Here is a 24,378-nt window from a genome sequence, read left to right as displayed (position 1 = left end):
GTCTTACAGAGAGTAGCTGTACAGTCTTACACAGACTGCAGTTACAATATCATTATTTTGTAAGAGTTAACTAAACCAACCTCGCTACAACGACATTTTCAATGGATTTTCCTTTATATCGTAAAATCGAGGACCTCTTTGCAACGATACCTTGATTTTACGATAGATTTTCCTTTCTCCAGAGGTATCTCGTAAAATCCAGGTTCCACTGTATGTAAATTATTTAAATAAAAAAAAAAATTCTAGTATGTATTAGTTAAGTTCATTTTCTGGTCATCACATGGATACACTGAACTCAAGAGACTTTATTGCTGGTCTAACATTCCTGCCAACCCCTGAAATCTCAAGGCTTGAGAATTCTTTTAGGGGGGAGGGGTGTGGCCCACACAATATACGGTATATTCAATATACGGTATATTCATTTTTGGGGAGAGGGGTTTGCCGTTCAGAAAGCTCTCTCGCAGAAATCCACTTATAGATCTCACGAGGGTATAAGATAAATTGGGAATTATTGTTTCGATCGTTTTAATAGAAAATAGGCAAAATGTCTATAGAATAATTTTTCGTAAGCGATAAGAATCTCTAAAAAGCGGGAGATTTGGTGCTATACGTGAGAGAGCGGGAGAAGGGGTCCAAAATCTTGAGACTCCCGCCTAATGCGGGAGAGTTGACAGAGTTGGGAGAGTTGAAATGTTTTTCAAACATTTCAGCTTATGGGCATTTCCCTGCACAAAAAGTTTTAGCAAGCAGTCACATAAATGTGGTAAGAAGGACCAATAATTATAAAACATGCTGCAGGTAAATCTGTCTCATATAGACTTCTGTCATTTTTAAACATTACTGCCAGTCTATCGAGGCCTTCGAATAATGAGTAGTTCCAGAAAATATCCAACCCGGGAGGGTGGGGGGTTCAAACGCCAAGGAATTTCCAAAGGGGAGGGGAGAGGAATGCCCTTTTTCCTAACAGTTTTTTTCCAGGGGGTTGGGAATTCCAGAGGGGTGGGGGGTCATTCCTCCGACCCCTTCAAATGGGGGAGGGGGTATGAATATATTCTCGAACTACACAATCAAAAAAACATTTTTTTACTCAAGGTACCGTAGTAAATGATCTATGAAAATACAAGAAACCCAACTGCAGTGGGGTTCTAGGGCAGTCAGGATCACGTTTAATTAAAACCTGCGTAGCAAGCATTTCTTGAAAAGCAAGTCTCACCCAGTAGATGCCAAACTCAGATTAATTAAATTTAATTTATGTTATTACCGAAATTCCTATGTCGTTTGTTTTTAAGCGGAGGGAGGGTGAAGGGGGGGGGGGCGTTAAATAGAGGGGGGGCGTTCATTACAAACTTGTAAGCTTAGGGGGGCCGTTCATTAGTTAGAAGGCGTTCTTTAAATAGGGGGCGTTTATTAGATCATTTATGGTAATCATCAATACAACAAACAGGCAAAAATAACACCTTGGCAAAACCGCTGACCTTAGTGTGTACAACTTTATGGAAACGGTTAAAGGCCGGCGTAAGGATTTGTAGACGATCCTGCCTTTGATCAAAAGAGTACTCTCTGGACCTATTTCAAATATTTATAAACTCAAGGTAGGGTTATTCTAACCGATGCAGTCGAATATAAAGTGCGATTATCCAGAGAAGGGACATCATGTTAGTCTTTCCTCTTCCTAACCTCGGTCTCCAAGATAAATTAGAGCAGAAAGAAATTAAGTAAAATTGATTCGAATAGCACAATGGCTTAGAAGTGTGGATAAGATATTGTCGATACTAAAATGCTAATAAGAAATCGAGATCTTGAATACAAGAAAGGACCCGTCACCTTGAATATGGTTGTGTTACGTAACGTTTGTGTAAATAAGGAAGGCGGAACTAAAGTATAAGCATTTCGAAAACTAGTTCGTGGTTACGCTATTAAGATTTCTTAGTTTTGTACAATTTGAAAGCATAATTTGTGATCTCCGCGATCTGCATTGCGTTCTTAGTTTTTGCGCCAAAACCTGAGTAAACATTTGAATCTGCATATTAACATTTCTGCATACGTCTGCGGGTCTGATTACATCGTCATAAAAAATTCCAATGTGTGGTCTCATGACCGACTTGAGACCTTGTATTGCGAGGGTGGATAGCATAGAATTGTGTTCGTCCAAAATCATCTCTTATATATTGGGGGGGGGGGGGGGGGAGTAGCTTCCCCTACCTTCTCCTCCCTTACCTGCCAGAATTGTCTGAAACTTGGCATAATCATGTGCAATTTGTTGCTATAAACTTATAGATGTTCAAAGATGAGAAGATGCCTCTTCTAGGTAATTCACTTCCTCACAACGGCTACCACTCCAATACCTTGAATACTGGAGATAACTATGATGCACAAGTTGCAGGGATGGGTTCAAAAGAAGACGGCTCTGTTATCTCCTTCCATGAGATATCCTACACTGTACGCACCAAACAAAATGGAGTAAAGATTGACAAGAACATACTCAATCAGATAAGGTATGAAATGGTCAATGTTTATTGCAATTGGGGTTAGGGTAAGTTTAGATATTTACTATAATGTCAAATCTAACCAAATATCAAATCTCCAAATCTCAAACACTTATAAAAAATAGTGATATCAACAGAACCCCATCCCAGGAAATAGCCATATGATGGTAGGTGACTAGGTATCAAGAGTGTCGCTGTATCTTTATGTGTATACACTGTTGAAGAAAAACAAGGCAAAATATCTCCAATCTCTCCAATCTTCAACTCTCAACCAATCTCCAACTCTCACCAACTCAAATCATGTTTAGTTGTACACTGGCCTTCAGACAGCTCAAGTGGAACTTTCCTGCTTGCAATAAACATGTTTCTTGTTTCCTGTTTTTTGTTTCAGTGGCATTATGAAACCTGGTGTTAATGCAATTCTGGGACCAACTGGAAGTGGAAAAACAACGTGAGTTTTTGGGTGTCTTTGATGACTAGAGCAAAAATGTACCTTAATGACTTTTGTGTCTCAAGTTAGCCAGCAAACTGGAGCACAAATTGTTTCACAGACAACAACACTACATTAAAACAAAAGAAACTAAAGCTGTATAGGGGATTGTATTCATTAGTGTTTATTTAAGGAAAGATAAAAGTCAGCAGCTGCGGTACGTATAAGATTGCTATAAGATCATTACCCCTATTCAGACTGGGCTATTTTGAGCTGTCTGTGACTGGGGGGGGGGGGGGGCTGAAAGGGCACTCCCTTCGTATTTCATGAACTGCTTAGACTATGACCATCAAACTTACAGACAATAAGCATTAGCATGCAAAGAATCTTCCCGCCCTATTTTGGGTGTGGTCAAAGCAATTGTGATGTCACAATGACGTCATAAATATGATGTCTAGCTATTCTTTCAAATATTGCCCAAATTATCAGATATCAGGTTGAAATCATTTGCATCATTCAGATATGTCAAAATCACCATTTCAACAGCTTTACAATGCAAAAAGGCCATAAAAACGTTTATAATCAATTTTTTGTAGGAATTTCCACCATCTTGGGTCCTCCATCTTGGATCCGCCATCTTGGATTCTTATCATTTTTTGCAAAAGAAAAAAATCTGGAATTATTACAGAAAAAAGTATTTGCATGCATTTATATCTGCTCATTAAAATGATAAATGCATAATGTTAGCATTTAAAGTGCCATATAGTAAATCTAGTGACATTTTTAACAACAGCTTTAAGAGAGCAAAATTTACCCACCCCTCCCCCCCAAATATCCGAGGTAAAAAAATGCTAGTGTCACCTAAACCAACTTATAAAGTCAAAAGAGGTATTTAAATCTGAGAAACAAGACCAAAATATGAAAGTTTCACTACTTTTTAGTTTTTGGGAAACCTATGTGTGAAAAAACGGTTGCCATGGTAACATGGAGCGTCTAAGCGTTTAAGCCTCTTAGCTGCTATGGTTCAGAAATTATAGCAATTTTCCCGGAGGGGGGGCTTAAAGAGCCCCCCTCAGTCTGAATAAAGTTAGAGCAGAACACATTAAAGGAAGTGTAATTATTCATGCAAAGGGCAGTTTTTGCTTTACCCTGGGTACCAGAGCCTCCAGACTTCTCTCATGTGACTCTCAGCCCAAATGTCGTTGATTTGAATTTTTGCAATTCTCTGTCTCTAGCTTTTCAAGCTGCCTAACACAGGTGGTTTCTTATTGTAGTGTTTGCTGGTAAAGAATAATCAAAAGTCATTCTACGAATCACTTCTTCGTCTTAGAGCCAGTAAAGAAGTATTGATTGCAGATATGACAATTAATCCCCTCTTGGAGTAATTGGCTTCATTGGTTTTTTCGTCAGCCTCATCTGATTGACATTTTATTCTCTTGTCTAGATTGCTTGATGTCCTGGCAGGGAGAAAAGACCCTCATTGTCTCACAGGAACTGTACTCATAGATGGGAGACTTCAACCTGAAAACTTTAAATGTATTTCAGGTTATGTTGTTCAGGTATAATGCAGACCAGTCCTGAAAAGAGTTCTTTCTGAATCTGTTGTGTTGCTGCAAAAATCTAGGATCCACTGCTCTGCCAACACTGGACATGTCTGTTGATAGTGTCTTTAAGTAAGTTTTGATGGAAGGTGGGTGTGGCTTACGAAGCAAGAGACTAAGGGACTAAGAGTTTGTTTTTGGGAAAGTGAATGGGCCTTTTGGGCTTTTTGTTTCCAGTGAGTCCTTGTGCATGTCCACCTCATCCCTTCGCTCATGATACACAGGTTTCTGGGGAGGTGTGTGTCCTTGGAAGGGTATATAGGAGATATAAAGGAGGGTGTCAAAATTTCGATACTTTTAAAATAATTTTACTCAAAAAGTGGGTGGATACCCCCCCACCCCCCACCATGTATCCAACCCTGGGGTGTCCCCAACCCAAAGCATCTTAGCTTCACTGTATTTCTATGTTTCCATTTATGCCTTGATTTCAGAAACATTTTTTTTTACTTATTTGTTTTCTGGCTACCAAAGGATGATGTTGTAATGGGGACACTTACGATTCGTGAGAACCTGAACTTTTCTGCTTGCCTGAGGCTCCCTCGCACTCTCAGCAAAAAAGACAGAGAACAGCGTGTGAACGAGACCGTGCGTGATCTGGGGCTGACCGAGGTGGCAGATCAGAAGGTTGGGACCGAGTTCATCCGGGGAGTTTCGGGAGGAGAACGGAAGCGCACAAGTATAGGCATGGAGCTTATTACGTCGCCGTCTGTGCTATTTTTGGATGAGCCGACCACCGGCCTTGACGCGTCGACCGCATGTACCGTCATTCGTCTGCTCCACACGTTAGTTCTTTTCCCCATGAAACTGTTTTCTGTACATTATTACATGAAACTTGCCGCTAATTTTATTTAAAAGATATCAAGTGACGCGAAAATAAGTGTCGCGAAAGTAAACTGAAACAAAAAATATCTACACTGAAGCCTATCACAAAACACTGAACTGACCTGCATTTTAGAATGGTGTACTCTTGTTGGAAGAGGTGTACTGGGGTGAGGATGGGGAGGGGGGGGGGGGGGTTGTGGTTGCTCTCTAAAAAGACCTGTAGTGTTTTCGCCGTGGTAGAAAGAGCGCTACGTGTTCTGTATCTGTTGCATCTCTAGGCTGGGCAGGCGAGGAAAGACCATCATCTTCTCCATTCACCAGCCTCGCTACTCGATCTTCAAGCTATTTGACAGCATGATACTCCTCTCCGTGGGAGATATGGTCTACCAAGGCCTGGCTAGTGACGCTCTCGTTTATTTCGACAAAATTGGTGAGTTGAACCATAGTTAATTGAACTTGCAATTCATGTTGATGAGACAAGGGTGAGGCACTTTTAACATTTCGAGCCTCCCACAACAAAACATATGACTAAAGAAGACTCGAGTTTAGTTTACCGACTTATAGCGGTGAACTTAGGGGTGGGATTCAAGGGGCTTCCCCCTCACCTTTATGAAAGATAGAAATGCTGTACAAAAATTGTCAAGAGCCAAGTTACAAACCCCCGAATTTCTACTGCTATCCCAATCTGAAAAAAAAAACACTCTGACTGGTATAATGTCCCCTTAGGTTACTCTTGCGAAGCTCACAATAATCCGCCGGACTTCTTCATGGATGTAATAAATGCAAATCAAGGCGCTGTTTCTGGATCCACCGGTAAGCCGTAGAGAGGTGGCCGGAGAAAAACCGTGGGGTTTTGCTGTCTCTCGACACAACTAACTGGCTGTCATAACAAGCTAGTTTTGCTGTCTCTCTACACAGCTAACTGGCTGTCATAACAAGCTAGTTTTGCTGTCTCTCTACACAGCTAACTGGCTGTCATAACAAGCTAGTTTTGCTGTCTCTCGACACGTAGCTAACTGGCAGTCATAACAAGCTAGTTTTGCTGTCTCTCGACACGTAGCTAACTGGCAGTCATAACAAGCTAGTTTTGCTGTCTCTCGACACAGCTAACTGGCTGTCATAACAAGCTAGTTTTGCTGTCTCTCTACACAGCTAACTGGCAGTCATAACAAGCTAGTTTTGCTGTCTCTCGACACAGCTAACTGGCAGTCATAACAAGCTAGTTTTGCTGTCTCCCAACACAGCTAACTGGTAGTCATAACAAGCTAGTTTTGCTGTCTCTCGACACGTAGCTAACTGGCAGTCATAACAAGCTAGTTTTGCTGTCTCTCGACACAGCTAACTGGTAGTCATAACAAGCTAGTTTTGCTGTCTCTCGACACGTAGCTAACTGGCAGTCATAACAAGCTAGTTTTGCTGTCTCTCGACACAGCTAACTGGCAGTCATAACAAGCTAGTTTTGCTGTCTCCCAACACAGCTAACTGGTAGTCATAACAAGCTAGTTTTGCTGTCTCCCAACACAGCTAACTGGTAGTCATAACAAGCTAGTTTTGCTGTCTCTCGACACAGCTAACTGGCTGTCATAACAAGCTAGTTTTGCTGTCTCTCTACACAGCTAACTGGCAGTCATAACAAGCTAGTTTTGCTGTCTCTCGACACGTAGCTAACTGGCAGTCATAGCAAGCTAGTTTTGCTGTCTCTCGACACAGATAACTGGCAGTCGTAGCAAGCTAGTTTTGCTGTCTCTCGACACAGATAACTGGCAGTCGTAGCAAGCTAGTTTTGCTGTCTCTCGACACAGATAACTGGCAGTCATTGCAAGCTAGTTTTGCTGTCTCTCACACAGCTAACTGGCTGTCATAACAAGCTAGTTTTGCTGTCTCCCAACACAGCTAACTGGTAGTCATAACAAGCTAGTTTTGCTGTCTCTCGACACGTAGCTAACTGGCAGTCATAACAAGCTAGTTTTGCTGTCTCTCGACACGTAGCTAACTGGCAGTCATAACAAGCTAGTTTTGCTGTCTGTCGACACGTAGCTAACTGGTAGTCATAACAAGCTAGTTTTGCTGTCTCTCGACACGTAGCTAACTGGTAGTCATAACAAGCTAGTTTTGCTGTCTCTAACTGCCAGTCATAGCAAGCTAGTTTTGCTGTCTCTCACACAGCTAACTGGCAGTCATAACAAGCTAGTTTTGCTGTCTCTCGACACGTAGCTAACTGGCAGTCATAACAAGCTAGTTTTGCTGTCTCTCGACACGTAGCTAACTGGCAGTCATAACAAGCTAGTTTTGCTGTCTCTCGACACGTAGCTAACTGGCAGTCATAGCAAGCTTAGCCTGCTTGCACGTGTTGATTTTAGCGTAAAATCTCCATCTTGCCATTTTGGCTCGCGCGGCTAGACTATTAAACAAAATGTCGGCCAGTTCATGGACTACCCCCAAATTTTGCGCGAAAAACACGCGTGCAAGATAAACATCGCCCTAAATTAGCTCTATGCTCATTAGGGTAAGAGTGATAGAGTCGTCACAGTGGATGTGGCCTGATGATTTCAATTCATTTTGCTCTAGACTCCGCGGTTGTTTTGATGGACTCGTCACATCAGCCAGTCCGAGACATGGTGCATGCGTACAAGACGTCAAGCCACGCACAGCAGATTGCAGAGGAGATCCGACCAATCCTGGACGAGTTTTACAATAACGAGCGGTCGCTTGGTTACCCGGATGTCAAAGAAGTCGGTTACGCTACCTCCTTTTTGACACAGGTAGACCAAAATAATTCACTGTTGTAATCTCAGATGCATGTTTAAAGGAGAGGGGGGGAGACGGGGGGTCCGACCCCACCCTGCCCCCATCATCTGCAAAGTCAGGTTTTGAAGTTTTGTGTATTTTTTACAGGAGAGAAATATTCGCTGTGTTTTCATTTGACAAAATTTCAATTCCAAAGATAATGTAGTTTTTATGATCTCAGCTTTACTACGTGTCTGGTCGCGCTGTCAAGAACATTTTACGAAATCCACAGACGTCAGTCGTACAGGTAATTGACTTGTAAACAGTGTATCATTGTTTATGTTGTCACAACTTTCGTGTTTTTAACATATGCGTAGGTGCACATTTTTGGCGGCTATTACTGTTATTGCTCAAATAAGCCCCATTTCGATAAGCGCTTTCCCCGGATAAGCGCCTCTCTTTGTAGGAAAGATGTGGATAAGCGCCTCACATAAACATGTTACACTTTATAAACTTCGAATACTAGGGGGACTACGTTAGGTAGGAAAATAACGAAAACCGACAGTACTAGCCGTCACAACATTTTGTCATCGAAAGCTTGGTTTTGTTATGGTTATTAAGACAGAATTTTGAAGAAGCGCCTCCCCAGGGGCGTATCCAGGAGCTACAAAAAGGGGGGCCGAAGCAAGGGTTTCAAAAAGGGCGGCCGGATTCAATGTTCTTCAGTGTATTTCCTTATATTTTTTGTTATTTCAAAGCCAAACATCTGAAAATAGGGGGGGGGGGGGGGGTCGGAGCCCGCTCGGCCCAGTCCTAAATCAGCCCCTGCTCCCCCCATTTAGCGATTCTGCGAAGAGTATTGGCACGCCTACGTCTTCATGTTCCTAGTGACCATTGTTTATTAAGCTGGTCAGGTTGTTTGCGCTGTTTATTGGTGTGTCGCAGTTGTCATTGTCTCTCTGTGTTATTATTGTTAGCGGTAGTTATTATTATAATTTTTTTTATTACTCTGTTATTCTTCACAGTGTTGGTATTGGTGTTGTTGTTATTGTTATTTAGTGGTAGTATAGGAGGAGAGGAGCAGTCCTGGAAATGGTTTCTACAAACCTTTAAAAAAGTTATTTGTCATGTTTGTCTTTGCACTACTGTTTTCCCTTTCCTTGCTTTAGCTTTTTTATAATTACCTTTTAATTGCCGATGCATACTAAAATACAATACGAGTTACCTTTATTTTACCCTGGAAACCAGAGGCTCTAAAATTGTTTGAAGGAGAAGAGAAGAAAGGAGAGAGAGAGATACCTGACGCCGCTACTGACAGGGGGTGGGTAAGGAGGACTTTAAGCCTCTGGACCCCAGGGTACTTTTATTTGTCTATAAAACATTCCAAAGTGGCACAAAACTTGCAATAATTGTCGAAAGTAGAGACGGAATGCTCGTTATCAGATAACATTCCATTTGCGCTTGCTTACTTCCTTACACAGGTAAACGTCATTTACGCCCATGGCTTAGCATTTTTGACTGTTTACATGCTATTTACATACTCGGAAGCCCTTCCCGGCGTATTTTTTTCGCAGAAAAGAATTCGAAGAAAGAACTTTCGAATAATGACTTTTGAGACTATTTTCAAGAAAGTGTTTTCAAACCAATCACATTATATGACCGATTTACACAATGCACATCATAGATTTAGTTTCTCTATGCTCACCTTATTGTAAATAAAAATCAATACATGTTCTGTATTAATTTCGAATGTATGGATTAAAAAAATTCACTTTGCGTGTTTTAGTCCTATTATGAATGCCAACCTTACAGTTTCCCAAACCATTTCTGCGATTTCTTCAGTATTCTGAAAACTCTTGCCAAGATAAAACAGCTTCTCACTTCCGTCAATCAAAAATTGAATTAACACATTGTAACACATTTTCCACCGTCTGATTGATATTTTCTCTCTTTGAGTTTTCTCTCGTGAGTTCGCAGATTACTTAAAGTCCCATTATAATGGCAGTTACATTTTGGTGATGTCTGGGGTACCACTGTACCCCTGGTCCCTTGTAATCGTCGTTATCACGCCCATGAAGCCGTCCATTTCGGCCACTCGGTACAAGTGGTTACTTGTTGATGTAGCTAGCATGGCTAGCTCGGTGATCCCTTGTATTCGCTCACCCACGGCCATCACGTAGATCGTAATCCCGAGCTGCTTCAGCAGTTGAGCCCGGTATAAGGTCTGCTTCTTCTTGATATTCGACTGGCCATCTGTCAAGATGAAGACCGCTTTGTACGCATCCCAGCGAATTCCAGATTTCCTGGACAGGAACATTTTCCTGGCCTTCCTTAGCGCTGCCTGGGTGTTGGTGAAGCCAGCGTTGTACTGAATTTGGATTAGTTGGTCCAGTGCCTTCGTGGCTGACACGAATTGGAAGTTGACTTGAGCGTCAGTTGAGTACGTTATAGCTGCGAAGTTCGTGTCGGTTGGGAAGCGGAAGACAAGTTCTTGAAGGGCTCTCAGACCCTGCGTGAAGTTCCGCTCGGGGACGGACTTAGACGAGTCGATGATAATGAGGACGTCGGTCGGGTAGTGGACATCTCGCTTGGCGAGTCGGTCTGCCCCGTGGCGATGGAAAAGGTATTCTGACATCTTTTGGGCGGTCACTTTTGCCGGAGGGACGTATTGTAAACCTAAAGAAATAAGAACTGGATTATACGGCGCTTATTGCAACTTACAGCGGTTTTCAATATCCAGCGAATTCTCGCCGACAGCTAAATCTCCTTCTGACTACTGTCATTCAAAAGGCATTCTAACAATGGAGTGCATGAGCTCTGAAGAAAGCGCTTAAGAATATTTTTGTTCTGTTAGCGTCTACCTTATTCTGGAAATGGTATGGATGGTAACTTGTAAAAAAATAACGTATTACGCCACGCGTAAAAATTACTCTTACGCTAGGTGTGAAGGTCACGTAAAGCTTATAAATACGTCGTCTTTACGCATGGCGTAAATGTTACTAAAGGTACATTTACGCTGAGACGGCGTAAACATGATCTTTACGCCACGCGTAAAGATTGCGTTAATGCACCTTTACTCAACTTTTACGCATGACGTAAAGATTGCGTAAAGGTACATTTACGCGACGTTTACGCGTGGCGCAAAGATTGCGTAAAGATAATGTTTACGCAACCTTTACCTCCCGTTCCTTTAGGGTCGCGTAAACAGTATACTTACGCTGTCTTTACGCAGTAGCGTAAAGACCACGTAAATGCAACATTTACGCAACACGTAAAAGTTGCGTAAAGATGCGTAAACGTCGTCTATACGCAATCTTTACGCGACCTTTACGCAAGCGTAAATTTGGCTGTGCATTGGCAAGCACTGAATTGGATTCCAAGCACTGAATTGGTTTCCAAGCACAAATCGCGTAGTTTTAGCAGTTGGGAATCATCGAGGAGAGCTCGCAGAATAATTAAAACCGTAGTAATAAATCACAGCTGAATTCTTTATGGGGTAAAAGACCAGGTCGGACACACTTTGGGCCAGTATTGGTGTTATGTAACCTTAGCCGACAGGAAAGAGTGGGCATTAAGTGTGATCCTTTCCGTAAGCGGAAAATTGGCTGTCTAGACACAACACAGCTCTTTGGTGATTAGAGTAGGCCGCACATATACGACCTTGCGATGGGGTCTTAGGGAATCTTGATTTATATCGTTCCTGACGTGCAACCTCTAATTCGTCTGTTGGTGTCATGGCTCACCCTGTCGCGCCCATTGCAGGGTTCTGTTGCTATTCTTAGTACTAATGACTCTCAATGACTTCTAGTATTTTCTAAGGCATGCAACCTTTGATTCAGGGCCTGTAGGTGTCATGGTTTACTCTACCGCGCCCAGTATGCGGATTCTATTGCTTGTCGTAGGTCTAATAGATTCCGGTTCGGTTACCTATATGCCTATAGCGCTCTTGAATTGCGGAAATAGGGCGAATATCAAGCTGTGCACACTCGAATGTCTGCCTAGCGTAACCGTGGTGTGTCAAGGTGGTCTCCAAATAATTTACGTAAACAGCTAATCTCTATTGTGACTTGCATCAGTTAGATAAGAAACCGCGCGCAATGGTTCTGTAATATTTACTCACCTATATTGGAGTATTCTGTAAAAGCTAAATTCTGAGTGTGCCCCGAACACAGTTCACTTCAAACCCTGATAATCATGATACCGGGTCTTTGGGCGTGGCAAGTAGTGCACGACTAAACACTCCTTTGAATGTTGAGTATACCGTTATTTTAGGACTGGCAAATTTAACCTTATGAAGCCGTATAAATTACCATTGATAACTTCTGCCAGTGATTGTTTCTATTTATCCAATCAACACTTCTTATGGCATTCCTAATTGTTTTACAACAGACTGAAACATTCACAGTCAGACTGTCAAATGGCGAATGTCGAATGAAAGATACAAAACGACTTTTCACGACGCAATAAAATCAGCTATTAAGTTTGATCATAGACTATTTAGTGGAGATCATCTCCTACAATCACTCTGTGAGGAGAATACTCACGTGACTCGAACGGTTTGACGGTTTCCCAGAAAACTCTTGCCATGACGTGGCTCCCAAAATGCAAGACAACTAAAATAATCAAAAGCTTGTCCATCAATCTTTTTGGTATACAGTCTGTCCTGAGGGATGTGTTTAGTAAATAGTGAAGCTTGCCTGTCCGATTAGCTTGTCCGAGCGAGCGATTATATATGAAGACCCTAAGATAATCACTCTATCTATGTCGTCATGACGACCACACTCGCCGGATCTCGTGTAGTGCGTTAGTTCGAGGGAGTAAGATGCGGAGGCCATTCCAGGCGGGGGCTTGCTAAATGTTAATCTGCTTTGAATTGCAATAGTCACGTTCACACACTCCAGTGATTTATTGAATCAATCTCTCTCGCGCAATTCTAGCAAGAAATAGCGATCCTGACCCTACTAACTAAGTTAAGTACTTGCATATCACACCGTTCAAAGGTCGAGTGCGTTTGGTTTGTTCTAGGCGATTCTAAGAACCTGAAAACTGCTATTTTGATATGTAGCCTTAACATAGCCTTTACATCCAGTCGTATAGACAGAGATTAGATGAATGTGTAGGCTCGCCGTTTAATGCTCCACATGGTATATATGGGGGCCCAAATGTGCTCCAGTACTCAAATTGGGTTTCCCTGATATCGCCGTACCTGACAAAGGAACTTTGATCTTCTCCTTTCGCCTATTTTTATGTTAGTTATGTTTTTTATCGTTGCCCATTTGTGTGGGATCCATCGTTATTTCAATACCTGATAAAGAAAGTTTAATCTTCAGTTGCCTATTTTAGGTTACCACTTGTGTGGTATTCTTGATGGTTCCGTTTTCTGGATATTGTTATATCTTATAAAGGAATATTTCAATCTTTTTCCTTGTCTATTTTTACGTTAGTTAGTGTTAGTAAGGGTGACGCTTGGACGATCCCCGGACCGGCCAGGCTCATATGAGTATTGAGACTCATTCTATCCTATTAGGAACTGCGCCTTTTTTCCATAGGTTGCGCCTTTTTGAAACGCACCCTTAAAGCATATAGGTGTTACACCCCTTTACTAGACGAGGTGTTATGAGCAATTATCGAAAGACAATGATTGGCTTGATATATTGTTTTGCCGTTGAGAGTTCCCCCAAGCCCTTGCGCGCTGATTGATTCAGGCCATGGTTTTGCTCTAGAGCTCCTCTGATCTCTTGCTGTTGATAAGCTCGAGTCGTTGTTTGCTCTAGAGCTCCTCTGATCTCTTGCTGTTGATAAGCTCGAGTCGTTGTTTGCTCTAGAGTTGCTCTGATCTCTTGCTGTTGATAAGCTCGAGTCGTTGTTTGCTCTAGAGTTGCTCTGATCTCTTGCTGTTGATAAGCTCGAGTTGTTGTTTGCTCTAGAGTTGCTCTGATCTCTTGCTGTTGATAAGCTCGAGTTGTTGTTTGCTCTAGAGTTGCTCTGATCTCTTGCTGTTGATAAGCTAGAGTCGTTGTTTGCTCTAGAGTTGCTCTGATCTCTTGCTGTTGATAAGCTCGAGTCGTTGTTTGCTCTAGAGTTGCTCTGATCTCTTGCTGTTGATAAGCTCGAGTCGTTGTTTGCTCTAGAGTTGCTCTGATCTCTTGCTGTTGATAAGCTCGAGTCGTTGTTTGCTCTAGAGCTCCTCTGATCTCTTGCTGTTGATAAGCTCGAGTCGTTGTTTGCTCTAGAGCTCCTCTGATCTCTTGCTGTTGATAAGCTCGAGTCGTTGTTTGCTCTAGAGCTCCTCTGATCTCTTGCTGTTGATTAGCTCAGGTCGTTGTGTGTTATTTCGGCGTACTAGACGCAACGCCTTGAAGCCGAGGTGTTTTCGATCAATTTTGACTTCTTTCCAGTTGAGTTGCGTGCAGAGAATCAAAGTGTTCCACATTTGTTTAAAGACAAGACCAAAACCACATGCCATTGTTTGATTAATGAAAGGAAGAGCTTTTCTAATCCAAAGAAATCACAAATCAAAATGAGCTACAGTCAGTCCCTCGCTGTACAGACCCGCTTTATACGGACTCGTGGTGATAAAGTTCCGACCAAAACGAGTTCCTTACGTTCTCTGTAAGTTTAAGCCAGCTTTTTAAAATAAGAGAAACCATTTTCTGGATATTGCTATACTCTAAGTTTAAGCAGCTTTTAAAAATAAGAGAACCCCTTAAGGGAAATTTATTTGTTGAAACGACTTTTAATAACGACTTACGTTCAATGACAGATTCCCTTGTTTCCCAAAACACCCCGGGGTGTGAAACGCGTAGCTGACCAATCGTAGCAGTCAGAAGAACGATGACTGCAAGCACATATTTACTCATACTTGCTCCCTGTTGCGTCTCAGCCAACGGTGTGTATTTCTTAACTCTCCTTTTCTGGCATCCGCCAGCTTCTCAGTTATCTTATATAACAGTAAAGAGTGACGTCAGAACCTCTTAAGTGTGATTTACAGTGAAGGTTAACAATGCACTTACGCAGGAACCTCGGGTTTCACTACGCCCCATTTGTCTTGCTACTTAGTAGAACTTTCCCCTTATAGTCTCTTTCTCTTTCCCAATACTGTAGAACCCATCAGTACAATAAAAAAAACTCAAGCTAAGTTAATAACTCTTGTGGTTATCCTAAAATGTCATCGTACCCATGCAAGGAACTCTAAGCTATTTACTGCGCTTGGCGTCTGGAATCTTCTGTTGGCTGTGAAATGCCGGGTTTCATTACAGTGTCAGTGGTAGCTTGTCAGCGGGATGTTCGCCATGTGATGACCTCGCGTGTCGCTTGCTTAGCGCAGTCATACGTTAGTGGGGATACGAGTGATGACAACTGATAGACGTGTAGAATTTATAAGGCGAGATACAGAAGTATAGAGAAGATTGAATCGCCAAGGGCACCGAGACTACAGAGAGTTGAGTTGTCAAAAAATGAAAACGATGAATGAGTTATTTTTTGACGGTTCAAGGTTCATGGCTATTTTGCCAATATTTTGTTTACATATATTAAATATAGAATAAATAGGCAATGTGCCAACATGCGTCTTCTTATCCATCTCAAGTTTGTCTTAAAACTATATGTGGCCCGAATTAGCAGACACCGGAGCTCAGAGAATCTTTCGAAAGGAAAGTTAAACGTCATTTCTAGTTTCGATGAGTCGAAACTTTATAGGCTGCCCTTAACGGTCAAGTCGTGGAGATATGCAATTTAAAAACGAGGTCTTTTAAAAAATCAGTTTTTGACCTCGTGTGCAAAATACCTTATGGGATTGTTCGGATTGTTCGTCGTAAAAATCTGACCCTAAAAGATTCATAAATGGGCGTGTCCATTCTTTATGTAACGCCTTAAGGTTGGTTTTCACTAGGACGCAAACGTAAGCGCAACACAAAGGAGAATCGGTCAAGCATAAGCACAAGCGCAAGAAAATCAAGCAGTTTCGTTCTCTTGCGCTTACGTTCCCGTGAGAATCGAAAAAAAAAGCGAGCGTTGCGCTTACGTGCAAGCTACAAATTATTAGCAGCTTTGTAGAGCTTTGGTCCTGAAAAATACAAACCAAACCCAGAGAAAGTAACGTACGTAGAGATCTACAGAGAGCCAAATAAAGTGTTACCTTCTTTAGACAGAGTTTGTTAGAAAAAGGGAACAAGATTGCAAATTGGTATATAAGGAATGGAACATATGCATTTTGGGGTGTACTTATGAGTCAGGTAGAATTTATTAACTTTTGTAAGCCCCCTGAACCCCCTCTGAAGCGTCAAAATACGTTCAATGTTTTACGGGTGTCCCATATATATTTATTTTATATTCTGTCTTCTAATACTGTATAGTTAGAGCACATAGTTTGTTGTGACTTATACTCAACCTGACCTTTTTCTTTTCATATAAAAAAAACTAAACATGAAAATAAAAATAAGAATCTACCTCGTTCGCAGATGTTCACGATGGTCATCTTTGCCGTTATTGTTGGCGCCATATATTACAACCAAACAGACGGACCAAGCGGCTTACAGAATAGGTAATAGAGACGCCATATATTACAACCAAACTGACGGACCAAGTTGCTTACAGAATAGGTAAGAGAGACACCATATATTACAACCAAACTGACGGACCAAGCGGCTTACAGAATAGGTAAGAGAGACACCATATATTACAACCAAACTGACGGACCAAGCGGCTTACAGAATAGGTAAGAGAGACACCATATATTACAACCAAACTGACGGACCAAGCGGCTTACAGAATAGGTAAGAGAGACACCATATATTACAACCAAACTGACGGACCAAGCGGCTTACAGAATAGGTAAGAGAGACACCACTTTTCTACCCCTCCCCACTCCCCCTCACCATCTTCTCACCGGCATCCTCCACTGAAAAAATATCTGATTAATAAACTTCTTTACTTTAACTTATCAGAGTGGGGGCGTTTTTCTTCATTGTAATGAACATGGTCTTCGGTAATCTATCAGCTGTGGAACTGTTCATCAAAGAGCGCAAGATCTTCATGTAAGTTACACCGCCAAACAATCCAATGGGAAGATATATTTATAGAGATGTTTGACAGATTTTTAAAATCTGGATAAAACACCGCTGATGGAGGACGGGTTGCGCGCGCGGTTCTGCGACCACCCCTAGCGAGGCGCGCAAATAACAAGTACTATACTATATACTGAACAAATACTTATCTTTGGGGATTCCACGGTCCACCAACTGCAGACAATACATGGTTAGTTACACTACTGGGGCCAGAAGTATTGACCCCTTTAAAGGCTGTTTACACACATTGGTGGGTACAGGGACGGAGAGGGGGGTGGGGAGGGGGGGACTAGGATTTTATTTCATAAGTGTACTTTTCATCATATGGTTCTCCCCCTTCGAGAAATCCTGGATCCCTTTGCATAAAATAATACTTCAGTCTTCGTCACAATATAGAATGGTTTCAGGAGGTACCTGGTAATTTATTTTCGTGGTGCATGAATACTTGTACTGTTTTTTACAACATTATATGTAATGAATAGTAATGGTTGGTACTTAACCGCACTTTATACACCTATTTCTATAAACGTTTTCAGTGCGGATGGCAATTGGCAAATGGGAGTCCTAAGACCAGCCACTGCTTATGGGTATAATTGTTTGTAAGAATAAAGATGATAAGTAATATAATCGCAGAAATTATCCACATTTTCCTACATTCAGTAGAAATTTCGTCCACGGTAATAGCTCCATACAGCCTAGATCCTTACTTCTGCCTGAGCTGACAATCACAGTTAGGTTTACTTTAAGCGTCTCCGTCCTTGATATGGGTGTTTTCAAGTCATAGTTTTGAGGTTGTAGTTATTAAAGAGGCATTTCACGTCTAGCTAATATTGTTTTCGAGCTTTCCCGTACTCGTTACCGACGTTTAAAAGCACGTAAAATCAATTTGTAGATGATACTGACAGTTTGAATGCTATTATTGTTTTTTGCAAATCAGGATACACTTGAACCCTGTGCAGATAGTGCCAACATTGCTACCTCAGTAAGGGCGTTGATGTTTGTACGCCATGTTGGCACATGTTGTGAAAGTTCGCCAACATTTTTTTTTGCCTTGCGCGAGGTTTTTTAGTCTCCTATTCGCCTATTTTCTAACGCATTTTTTTTTGTACTGCAGCAGTCTCTAAAAGTTTCAGCCCTTTTAACGCAACCGCGAAAACTAACTGCAAAAATTCTTCCTCTATTAGTTTATACCATTCGATTAAATTTATTTTTTAACCCCGCTGATTTTCTAATTCCTACCTCCTTTTGAACATTTCGTCTAGACTGATACCATTGCCGTAAGCAACATAAAAATCCGATACGATCATTCTACGATTTTATTTTTCCTGGTCATAACCTTCTTGTTCTTCGTTGAGCAGGGGGGAGGAATTTTCATGCACGCTCGGCTCGGTTAGTTTTAGATTGTTAGATTTTCTCTCATCGTTCGCGTTCTTCTTTTTACCCCCTGAAAACGTTCTTTTTAAGGCGGTATGATACTAAAAAAACTACAAGTTTGAATGTATGGCTCAGCGTAACACTCACTAGTTCCTGTGTTTTTAATATTATTGCATGAAATTTGGCAGGAATAATTATTGATAGTGTAGTAGTGTAATGAACCTCAAAAACCTTGAAATTTTTACAATGCTTAGTAATATGAAGGCTTTTTACCAAAGAATGCTGGTTAAAATTATAAGCTTTTTGTTTGTTTACTTGATAATTTTCCATTTATGTCAACTATATAGCAATTTTAGGTTCATTACATAGTTTGAGGTATTAGCAATGAATATCCTTAGTTTGGTTTGTGTTCCAATTATAGTTTCAGAGCTAGAGCTGTTACCGTAAGAGCATTAAAATCATGTATTTTGGGTGTGGCTTGGTAACCATAGCAACAGTAACTGCCAAAATTGGTATCGAATGATTAGTCTCAATGAGGTTAATGATATGTGAAATAATAAAACTGCTAAGTCTTTTGCTTAAAATTTTTGTTGTCTTGGGTATCATACCCCCTTACTTGCTGAATGCTCCCCTTTCGTGGGAAGGCTGAACGACGACCGGTCCATCTTCGGCTTTTGCCTTGTCGCCTGTACATAATTTGGATTTACTCACCGAAATCCCCGAAAACTTTCTGGTTACCTTGGGAAACGTTTCGTTAGCTTCTGTCTCGTTGATTTTCGTTTAACTACCGTCATCACTAGATAACACGCCATAAGTATCGAGGCATGACGCATGATGACGCGTGAGCTGTTTTCCAATCGAAGGGCAATTTGGCCAAAAAACGAACCGCAGGAATTAAATAAATTATTATACACTTTTAATCATTCTGTCGGTTTATAAAAGGTTAAAAAAACACAGTAGAATTATGCTTGAAAATACTTTAAAATATATGCAGTAGTCACAACGCTAGGATTATGAGCGAGAGACTTATGGCAGTAGTGGTACTCGATTACTCGAACTCTTATCACTAGAACTTACTCTAAGTTCCCTAGAGATTAATTCTTGTTCATTCTACCCGGATAACTTATGTAAACTCCTCTTCAACTACTGTTTTTCGTTTCATTTTCTCGTCCGAGTTAAAGCGTTTCTATGCTAATGGTCATTTGACAGGATGTGCCTAATTCACATAGAATCCACTCAATAACCTTTGAAAAGTATTAGTTTACTGGACTGCCAGGAGCTAACCTGGTTCCAAAATGGCTACTAGTTAGATTCATTGATTTTTGTTTCGGGGTGGGGAGGGGAGGAGTTGAGAAAACTCCACAGGATATTCCTCACCAGGAATATATTGACATTCTACAGGCTCTGGGACTTTGAAAACTTCTCAATTGCCATACATATGTACTGTACCACAACTGTGCCTTAATTGTTGATGACATTTGTTTCCCAGGCACGAGTCCGCAGGAGGCTATTATCGCGTCTCTGCCTACTTCCTGGCCAAAGTACTATGCGATATAATCCCCATGCGGCTTATCCCCATATCTGGCTTCAGCGCCATTGTCTACTTCATGATCGGTAGGCTGAATCGACTGATATATATATATATATATATATATATATTCCACCCTTTTTAACTACAGTTGCCTGTCGCACGTTTCTCTTATCACGGACCCACTCTTACTGAGACACTGATGATGTCCACGCTTTGGGTTGTCAACATGGGCGTGGTTCTTTCGAACCCCCAGAAGCCCCTAGGCTAGCCCCCCCTTTCCAATATTTTCGCAAATTATAAGGAAATGGTCAGTAGGGGAGTGGCTGTGCATCTCATTTTTTTCTTAATGTTTCTTTATTGTGCTACCCCCCCCCCCCCATTTTTCGAGGCCTGCTACATCTCTGAGTTTTACTCACTGTAAGCGTGCTCCAGGGTTCAAACGTGAAGTCTTGAAGTTCTTCATCTTCCTGCTAACGCTGGTGCTGACGTCACTCTGCGCATGCGGGCTTTCCTTCTTCGTGAGTGCAAGTGTAGAGACCTTCGCCATCGCTAACTTGCTCATTGCTCTCCCTTACGTGTTCATGATGGTGAGTAATCTCAGTATCGGCAGCCCCTCTGCGTAACATCGGTGCAAGCTTGGGCCAAAGCTCTCCCTATCGACACTCGTATGACGACAGGGCAGTGCCGGTTCACATGCCTACGCATTCGTTTAAGCACGGGTGGCTTAGTGTAAGACCACTAGCATCTCGACGAGTTTTTGCCCCGATATGGACTAGTTGTACCCTATAGAAGGGCCTGTTTTGTCTTGAGACTAATCTGAAACGAAGGCACGTAAAACACCAATGGGGACATGGGAAACTGCACGCAAAAAATGATGACCAAACTGCGGACAACAATCCTCTTGTCTTTAATACCGTTTCGCTTTTTTTCATAAGTTTTACCGTTAAAACAGGTGTTTCCGACAGCTCTATGGTATATGGAAAACTATATATTTTTTTGGTTTGTATTATTTCAGGTTTTCAGCGGAGTGCTTGTAAACCTTGGGTCTGTGGGAGCGTGGCTCTCGTGGATCAAGTACATCAGTATATTCAGATACGCTGTCGAGGTACGTGGGACCCTGATAAATCAAACCCTATAGGGAGGCCGGAAGCAGTTTGAGCTAGGGAGAATTAATAGTTTATGAATACAGTGGGACCCTGTTAAATCAAACCTTTTAGGGGGACTAGCCTGCAATGCGGACTTTTACACGGTGTTTATACGCTTTAGTTTGAGCTAGGGGGAAACATCCGGGGTAGTTAAGAATAGATATCTATCTAGGGAACTCTGAGTAAGCTCATGTTGTTTGGGTATTCTTTTGTTTTTCCCTCAAGAGTCTGGAGGCGAACGAGCTGGAAGGAATGGTGTTCCATTGCGGAGCTGTCAACATGTCATGGTAACGACCCCATAGTGATTGGCTAGAAAACATGAAAGATGGTACCCACCCACCCCGCCCTAGTAATTTGCAGGTTAACAATAGCAAAGCGCCACATTGGATCCATTTTCAGTTTGCATAGAACAAAAAGTTCTTCAGTTTTAATTGGTCCTCCAATTAGACACACACACACAGGAAAAAAAACACTTCCGCCTACCATGAATCTTTTGCGCGCATGCTCATAGAGCGTGAGGTGTGTTTCAGGGTACGTCGTGGTACGAGGCAGACTTTATTATGCATTGCGTCAAATGTGTTTATTTAGTAAGGAGGGTAACACTGTTACTATGTTATCCGCTAATGAGGGAATAACAACATATTTTATTTTCGTTACTAATAGCATGCTTAAAATGCGATTCCATGAGTCTTATTTCGGAAGTTTGACCGAGCGAAGATTTCGACCTCGCTGAGGGGTATTTCTCGCGCTTTTGATCTCACGGAGACGCTTGCTACGCAGGCTACATTACACCCCCCCCCCCCCCCCCCCTGTCCCATGCCCCCTTGATCAAACCCTGATCCCTTTGTGCTATCAGTCCTACAGGAGACGAATACCTGAGTGCCCAAGGCGTCAAACCAGGCGACCTCTGGTACAACGAGCTGGCACTAGGTTCCATGACCGTCATTCTCCTCCTCTTCGCTTACTTGTCCCTACGTTTAGTCAAGAAGGAAAAGTAGCGGCAGAAGTCTAATCCAGGGCCATTGCAGGGGGTGGGGCATTGGGGGCGTGGCCATAGCAGGGGGTGTGGCTGTGACAAACATATTTTCTGTAGTGTCTGTATCGTGCAACCAGCCCCCCTCCCCCCCCAAAAAAAAATTGGAGACTACGACAGCTCTATATTTATACGGAAGGTTATATATTAGAATGACAAACATAGAGTGGTTTTCATAAACTTTAGCCTAGCACTAATGAACTATAATATCTCTTTTGTTCTGTTCTGTTTAACCGGTTTATGAAAACCACACTATTTGCCAAATATGATGTCCTACCCTTAGTTTTAAAAGAAGTGTAGTAGTATAGAAATATATCTAGAATCTGATTATAGTCAACCCAGACTAGTGTAAAATAGGATCGCAACTAGATCATAAAAACTCTGACAAATGCTACAATATTGTCATTTATAGAATTTATTTTTATATTAGTATTTATAATTACCTTATATAATATATATATTTTTTTTATCGAAATACCTAAGCGATTCGCCCGTTCTTTGCATCAATAAAAGTCGTCGAATTTTTTAAGAATAACAGGTTCATTTATATGCTGACGACTATCAAAAGCAACATTCTAGTTAAAATGCGCCCCATGACATATTGTAATGTTTTAATATCTAAAAAAAAAATTAAAATGTCAAATTCTGTTTTTTTAATTTCGTTTTATTTGCATAATTTATTTAGGACGTTTCAAGATTTAACAAGGCTACCACATTCGACAGTCCATGTGATTTAGTATTGAAACTGCTTATTTACACTAATGCAGGTGTCTTTATAACTCATTCACTTTTGTTTGCCAAAGTTTTGGTCAACGCTACCTTAAAATTAACGCATCTCTGAGAAAAAAATATGAATGTGAGAAAGCTTGACAGCAAGAAAAAGGAAGAATTCTCGAAGAACATTGTGCAACATTTGAAAACCCTACCATATTATAACAACTGGGTAAATGCTGAAGTTTTAATGGAGTTGTACGCAGAGTTCAGGCCAAAAAATGAGTTAAGTCTACTGCAAGTAAAAGCTTCAATACAAACAATATGTTTTTGCGATCTGTGTTTTGAAGAAGAAGTTCCTGCAGTTATTGAAGAAATGGAAAGACGGCGTTGCCTTATGGAAGACATCAAATGGGGATTTGCTTCGCTTGGGGGAATATCTTCCGATAGCATTTCCGTAGAAAAGGCGAAAGTTTTATTCAACTATCAATTGGGTAGCCACGGACATGAGAAATGGGAACAATTCTTGAGTGATCGGGCGATTTCTCGAGAATCCTCTGTTAGCTTGGCAGAGTTGGAAGTGGCGCTGTGCGAGCCTTTGGAGTGAAGTTAAAAAAAATGATGAAAGATGTGAAATTCCTTGATTAAATTGATGTGTTTACACACAATTTATTGTACTCTGTTATTTTAGCTTTTTCGTTATCGTTTCAGAAGCTGGTCTATTCAGAAGTTATTTGGTAAATTTCCAAATATACATTAAGGTGTTTCTGGATGCTATTTCAAACGCTATGATTATTTTCATGAATCATTAGCATTTTGCTCTCTTCCTTATCTGTATCTAATGGGGAAAACTATATACCACAGAATTTTTCGCGAAAATTGAACTATGTACCATTCTCCAAGCGAATCGTATCCTTTCATTATCAGGAGAGATCATTATTTCAATTTATTCATGAAAACTTCGCCCGTGACAACCAGTCGTGGTTGTTGCACTCGTAGGCATAATGTGTGAAATATCTAAACTTGGAATCTTTTGTTTTCTTCATATCGATATCGATTTTAATATCTATTCAACATATCAAATTAAACTCTATGTTCCATTTTACAAGGAGTGCTTGCTCACTCCCCTTCCCTTATGACCCTCTCCCGTCCCCCACAGATGCCCCTGAAGTCCTCCCCTCACTCTCCCGTCCCCTGCTGGCGCACTTAAAGTGGTTGCTCTTCTTCCCCACCAACCCCTTGACACCTTTGCAGTGTCCGCCCCTTGACACCCTTGCAGTGTCCGCTACCTCACTCTCTCGTCCATACCATGCCCATAATAGGAACGGTGTTGCGTTTTTTAAGTCTTGCTCCTAGGATCCTAGGAGCAAAGGTGAGCAAGCATTTTTGTATTTTTTGTGTGTGCACCTGGTTAAAACGGTGAGCTCTCGGGTGTTCCTTTATCTCATTGTCA

The 24,378-nt window shown here is 41.4% G+C and overlaps 2 protein-coding genes across 4 annotated transcripts; one reads left to right on the top strand and one right to left on the bottom strand.

Annotated features, from left to right (window-relative positions):
* The first annotated feature begins 1,441 nt into the window (after positions 1 to 1,441).
* On the top strand, positions 1,442 to 22,871 carry LOC5514860 (broad substrate specificity ATP-binding cassette transporter ABCG2). The gene is made up of 16 exons (XM_048723817.1): positions 1,442 to 1,592; positions 2,278 to 2,495; positions 2,878 to 2,937; positions 4,361 to 4,475; positions 4,989 to 5,299; positions 5,618 to 5,769; positions 6,066 to 6,152; positions 7,908 to 8,101; positions 8,308 to 8,373; positions 16,526 to 16,608; positions 17,012 to 17,101; positions 19,995 to 20,119; positions 20,469 to 20,623; positions 21,052 to 21,141; positions 21,407 to 21,468; positions 22,038 to 22,871. Exons 2-16 carry the CDS (start codon positions 2,278 to 2,280, stop codon positions 22,177 to 22,179), a joined length of 1,950 nt encoding a protein of 649 aa, XP_048579774.1. The 5' UTR covers positions 1,442 to 1,592; the 3' UTR covers positions 22,180 to 22,871.
* Positions 9,288 to 15,235, bottom strand: LOC116619544. 3 transcript variants are annotated; one of them, XM_032384424.2, is made up of 3 exons: positions 15,080 to 15,235; positions 14,818 to 15,006; positions 9,288 to 10,742 (listed from the first exon to the last, which is right to left on the bottom strand). In XM_032384424.2, the coding sequence occupies exons 2-3, from the start codon at positions 14,924 to 14,926 to the stop codon at positions 10,072 to 10,074; spliced, it is 780 nt and encodes a 259-aa protein (XP_032240315.1). In that variant the 5' UTR covers positions 14,927 to 15,006; positions 15,080 to 15,235; the 3' UTR covers positions 9,288 to 10,071. The 3 variants fall into 3 exon arrangements, with proteins under 3 accessions (XP_032240315.1, XP_048579775.1, XP_032240316.1); XM_048723818.1 differs by having other exon boundaries at positions 14,818 to 15,235; XM_032384425.2 differs by lacking the exons at positions 14,818 to 15,006; positions 15,080 to 15,235 and adding an exon at positions 12,611 to 14,795.
* Positions 22,872 to 24,378: the final 1,507 nt, after the last annotated feature.

The sequence above is a fragment of the Nematostella vectensis genome, chromosome 2 (genome assembly GCF_932526225.1).
Source record: "Nematostella vectensis chromosome 2, jaNemVect1.1, whole genome shotgun sequence".
Lineage (NCBI taxonomy): Eukaryota > Metazoa > Cnidaria > Anthozoa > Actiniaria > Edwardsiidae > Nematostella > Nematostella vectensis.
This window is presented reverse-complemented; position numbering and strand designations above follow the sequence as displayed.